This window comes from Cornus florida, unplaced genomic scaffold (assembly GCF_030987335.1).
Source record: "Cornus florida cultivar Cherokee Brave unplaced genomic scaffold, ASM3098733v1 CherokeeBrave_3.0.0_Hap2_Chr08, whole genome shotgun sequence".
NCBI lineage: Eukaryota > Viridiplantae > Streptophyta > Magnoliopsida > Cornales > Cornaceae > Cornus > Cornus florida.
The window spans coordinates 3,756,441-3,762,470 of record NW_026775578.1 but is presented as its reverse complement, the minus strand read 5'-3'; the positions used below and the strand labels follow the sequence as shown (position 1 = coordinate 3,762,470).

The following is a 6,030-nucleotide window of genomic DNA, read 5'->3' as shown; positions in this document are numbered from 1 at the left end:
TGCATCAATAGCTTGAGCTTTTCACCTATAGCTTGAGTTTTTCTTTCAAGGCTCGAGCTTTTCGTCAATGGCTTGAGCTTTACTTCCAAGGCTAGAGCACTGTAACAGCGGATCGAACACTGTTTACGCGATTCAACACAGAAATCCTACTGTAAATCCGTTCTTCACTGTTTAAGGGTTCTAAGGCATGTTTCCAAGTCCCATCAACACACAAGTATGAAATTACATCATTATAACATATAAAAATCCACAAAGAAATCAAATATAACTCATGAATTTATCAATTCACACAGCACAAACAACCGTGAACATAATTTATAAAATTTATGTTCTAGATCAATTAAATTATAAATTCCAGTTTTAATTGTTCTTTAAACAACCCTAAAATTATACTAGAGATATATAGTTTACAGATCAAAGGGAGAAGTGTAGAATAAGAACTTGCATTTAGGGATTTGATAAAAATCATAACCTCCTTCTTCCTCTTTCTCTTATTTCTTTCTTTCTCTAAACTCTCTGTTTTTTTCCTCCAAAATATACTACATGATTTAATTTCTAGCCCCCTTTATAACCCTATACTTATATATATATTTATAGACAACCAAAATAACCCAAATCATTTTCCCAATCCAAGTCAACTTAATAAAGAAAATAAATAAAATTAAAATATTAAAAATGTAATTAAAAATATGTTACGTATATAATCTATGTATATCCTTATTATATAAATATATATAAAAAAAACATACATCAGATTATTTATTAATACTAATGTTACCATAATATTAATTAATAAATTATCTTTTTTATACACACACACACACACACACACACACACACACATATAATTACCCATGGGTAATTATTCGTACCTATCAAACCCCTTATCCAAGTAGTCCATGGAACCCAATTGGTTGGCCCATTACTACTAAATATAATCATAAAATAAATTATAACAAAAGAAATATTTAATTATTTAATCTATAATTAATTACAAATAAATAATACATTAATTAAATCAGCTAATTCAAATAGCATTCGAGCACATACTTTTAATTAATCAGTTAAGTCAAATAAAACATTTAAGCAAATAAAATATTTAATTAACCAATTCAATTAAACACGTAATCAAATAACCAAATAATCAAGTAAATAAATAAAAATACAATTAAAATATTTAAAATAATATCGAGACTATCCTTTTAAAATTAGGGGTATTATACTTATGCTCATCGGCGGCCAATCATTCTCGGAGCTAGCAATATCATTCTCGCATGGCAGTGGCGGCAACGTGTATATATATATGGCATACCCCAAGCCTCTGTAATATATATATATATATATATATATATATATATATATATATATATATATATATATATATCTATAAGCAAAGGGTTACAACAGTCAAATTGAAGGGAAAATTGGCCGGAAAGTTACCGAAAGTGACTGGTAGGGGGCAATTTATACGTTTTTTATAGTTGTGGTACTGATTTACTCACTTTTGTAATTGAGGGGATTAAAATACTAATTTTTTATATTTGAAGGGATTTTTTTTTGCATTTTTGCCATGTTTTTGTTTTAAATGCAATACTGCACATAGATAGTTATTTTATTTTGACAGTTCCTAATTATCATCTACGTGATGTTTGAGGACCATAAAATTTTCTCCCTATATAACATGAATACATTATTATTATTATTATTTCTTATCCTACAATTTTACTTCGACATTATCATTTATCTCCTGCCTTCTTGTAAAATTGAATTAAATCACCGAAACAGTTACTTTGATTAACTCTTTATTTTGAAGTGTAACATTTATACAGTCATATTTTACTTCATTTATTGAACGTTACATTCTATATATATATTGTTACTTTTACTAACTGTTTAGTCTTTTTTTTTTTATGTTTCTAATTTTATTAGTAATCTTTTTTTAGAGGTATCTAATAAATATTAAGGGGTCAACAAATAACAAAGAGAAAAGAAATTTTTTTTTTTTTGAAATTCTTTCATTATTTTCGAGGAAGGATCTCAAATGACTTGATTTCACAAGGCAAAAGAAGTGAGATCATTTTTGTTTGTACAACAAAATAAGTGAAATAATTTATCCATTTTATAAAAAAAAACTACTATTTATTTATTGTCATAGAGTAAGTAATAAGAAGGTAATTGTGTACTACCAGTTAAGGTTGGCATTGACAAATATTTTATTACTCTTATTATATTAAATATACTTATATCGGACAAGATATAATGAGTTAATGTCACAACTTTTTCTCATGGCAGCAAAGTAGACACATTGTAGACCCTTTAAAAAAAAATTGTAGCAAAAAAAAAAAAAATGTTAGGTAGAATGTAGATATTGCTTGATAATATCTTGATAAAGGGGTTGCATGTTGCTCCAAATGGAAGGCCATTACGTGTACTGAAAACAATTTAACAAATAATATTAACTTTTTTTAATCAAAATGCTAGATACTCTATATGTACACAATTCTTATATATATATCATTTATCTTTAGTTCTTTACACAGCTTTCACCTGTTCAAATCTATCAAAGCGTCACTTGTAATGTCCCATCATGAAATCATTGTTTAATTCATGCACTAAAATCCGATGACTTAGATCAAATCAAGTGAGTGTTAAAAAAAAAAAATCAAATCAAGTGGACTAAACTAAAAACTTTTTAAATAACATGAAAATTGATTTCAATACACGTATATATGACAACTTTGATGAATGGGTTTTCATCAGGAAATAAATAAATTTTGAAATTGTTCTAATATGACTACCAAGTGAAATATTGGAAACCATTTTTCTCCAAACCTGTTCCGGATTTTTTTTTCTTTTCCTGTCAAAATCAATACAATTTATTCAACTAAAAAGAGGGCTACATTCAGAGTAAAACACATCCAGTGGGTCTAGGTAATTTATATGGACCGGAGTGAGGCCTATTTGTGTAGAGTCTTTTATGGAATATAGTCCAATGTGCTTTGTAGGCCCATGGACCACGGGCAATGGGTAGCAAAAGAATTTGGAAAACTTGAATGAGAGTTAGTTAAGGCCCAGTTTCCAGGAGCGGCATCTGGCCCGTATGGTATGGGTTTTTACATCATAGAGGGTTCAGTAGAACGTTTGCCAAATGTGTTTGATTCCATCTTTTCAAAGGCCCAAATACATTGTAGGTTCAATTTTCTAATCTTAAATTCAAAGCACCCATTCAGCTCCAACACACGACTTACATTGATATATCTAAGCACCAATGCAGGCTCTATGGTTCGTCGTATCGTTCGACATGCGACGTATCGGTTGATATGCGATCTGTATTGATTAATTTACACTGATTTTGTGATCACGATGGCAACCGTGATCGATATTGCGGTTCCAACCCATAAATTACATTGATCTCCGTGTATGTGTGGACTAAAACGACCTAATTTGGTACACAAGATGATGCACACGACCCCTCCAATGTCCCCCACAAACAATCAAAATAATCATGGATATCGTCGGCCAAGTAACAATAAAAAACCGCGTCAAGAAAAACATGAGAAAGCGAAAGTCTAGTTTTGAATGCTTTCCTACGCATCACATAAATTACGTTGAAGGATTCAGGTATTTTCCTCCTCTGTTCCGAATGAAATTTGATTTTTATTAATTAAAATTTTACGTAGACTTGACCTCGAGATTTGGAGACAAAACAAGTCTCACTCACGCGTATGTCTGAAGACTTGGGATGACATTTTATTACCTCTTAATGCTTTTTATTGGCATGATTGATCTATTTAATGTCAATTTATGAATTTGAGATTAAATGTCATGAATAATGTTTAGTGGGTGACTCCATTAATTTTACACCAACCTTAAAAAATATTGTTTGTTCGGTGGGTGACTCCATGAATCATTTTAGATTTCTGCTTAATTATGTGATAGAATGATTTTAGAAGTGATACACATCCACTTTTGTGTTTTTAAGATTGGTGCAAACCAAACTTGGCTTACTTCCCAATAAACAGAGTTTGTACGTCTTTGCCATCCAATTAGAAAACTACTTTGATTTGGTGAAATAATGCTTTTTTTATCCAAATCAAATAGATTATTATATTTATTTTACCTTCAAAAAAATATACTCATACACATTTTTTTTGTTCTTATATTAGAGATTTGAACTCTCATCCTAGATTTTGAGATTAGACAAATCTCAGAAATTAAGACTCAAATTTTTGGCATGAATAAATACGGACCAAAATAACACACCATTTTTGTATACTATGAAATAGTCAGATGTTTATTATTTTTATTTTTTAAAAATTTTATATTATTTTCGTACTTAACTAACAATAATATATTTTAAATTACATTGAATCATAATTTTTAAAATTAGAAAATTTATACGTTGTGTCTTGCTTGTATCTAAAATATATTATTGTTTTATTCATGCGGTGTCTCAATTGTGTTTAAAAATTTTTTATAAAAGTTTTAAATTTCACTACACTTTTAATCGTGTTTGAGCCATGTTGCCTATTGATATCCTTAAATGAAGTGTCCATTACTTTCTTAATAGTAATATTCACACACTATATTTGTGCACTCATACTCTCTGTTTGTTTTTCTTTAAAAAAGAATAAAATATAAATCACTCTTGCATTTCATGATTGTTTCATGAAACTCCAAAAAAAATTTTAATATTATTTTAATAAAAGATCAAGTGAAAAGAAAAAAAAAAACAAGAAGAAGAAGTTAAAATATATTACATCACTTTTTTTATGGTATGCATGGGATGAAAAGTTGAAGGCTGCCAAGAATTCAAGTGAAATACGCAACGCATATTGAACCCAAATTGACAAGGGTAGACATGGTAATTTATGTAGAAAGTTGAGGGCAGAAAAAAATTTCCAACGCTTTTATATCGCAACGATTCCCTCTTCTCTTACCTCCTCCAAAACCAATCAAACCAACGAACTTCACTGACACCCTTGCCCTCTCTCTCTACTCAATTTAATGTCCATACTTTTGATCCATTCAATCAAAAACTTCTCCCTCTAAATCTTAGTAACAACTATACACACACCATTTCTTTTCTTCAATTAGGGTTAGGGTTTGCAGAAAGTCCCAATCTATTGAACCGTTTATTCGACAATCAGATTTGATCTTGTTAGGGTTTTTCGTTGTCACTTCTTCGAGACATGAAGATTCATCCAGCGCCAAATAATCGGAACATCACGTTGCTATACGATATCGGTTCACTCGCTTGCAGGCAAAGGAAGCTCCGAAGACTCCCTCACATATTCGCCAAGGTCCTCGAGCTTCCTTTCCACTCAGACGCCGACGTTTTGGTCGAAGAAGCCTCCGATTTCTTCCGATTCGTTGTTACCACCGACGATATCGGCGAAGACATCAGGGCCCACACAATTGAGATCTATCCCGGGGTCACAAAGATTGTGATCAGAGGAACCAACGTTCTTGATTTGTCAATGGATGAATTGGAGATCGATTACTGGCGGTTTCGGCTTCCGGCGTCCACGCTGCCGGAGTTCGCCACCGCCGAGTATATCCATGGAGAGCTCGTCGTGACGGTGCCCAAAAATGGGAATTTTGTGGATTCCGATGGTGATGATAATGGAAATCGGAATCAAGAAGATGTTTGGGGGGAAGGGAATGGCAACATCGGAGCGGGACGGCTGGTTCTTGTACAGTAATAAATACGCCTCCGTTGCTTTCAATTCATGTTTGTTCTTTTATTAGGTTCAATTGTAGTTGAATTTGACCACGGAATCAAGAATTTCCTTTTGTCTTTCTTTATTTATTTTTATTGGTTCTCAAGTCTTAATCGAATAGTTGAAGTAATGTTTTAGATTTTGTTAGTTATGATGCATATATTTGTATATATGTTTGTTTGATTATATGTATATTGTTCAATATAGTTTACAGGGCTGATGGAGTTGTGTATGGTTATAAAATGGTGAAGAAATACCAGTATTGGTTTATATATTGCTGTTGTTGTAGGTGTGATGGGCACTTTTG

General features: G+C 31.3%; 1 protein-coding gene across 1 annotated transcript; it reads left to right on the top strand.

Moving 5' to 3' along the window:
* Positions 1 to 4,925: 4,925 nt before the first annotated feature.
* Positions 4,926 to 5,812, top strand: LOC132268961 (uncharacterized). Its single transcript, XM_059769904.1, has one exon. The coding sequence runs from the start codon at positions 5,193 to 5,195 to the stop codon at positions 5,703 to 5,705; it is 513 nt and encodes a 170-aa protein (XP_059625887.1). The 5' UTR covers positions 4,926 to 5,192; the 3' UTR covers positions 5,706 to 5,812.
* The last annotated feature ends 218 nt before the right edge of the window (positions 5,813 to 6,030 follow it).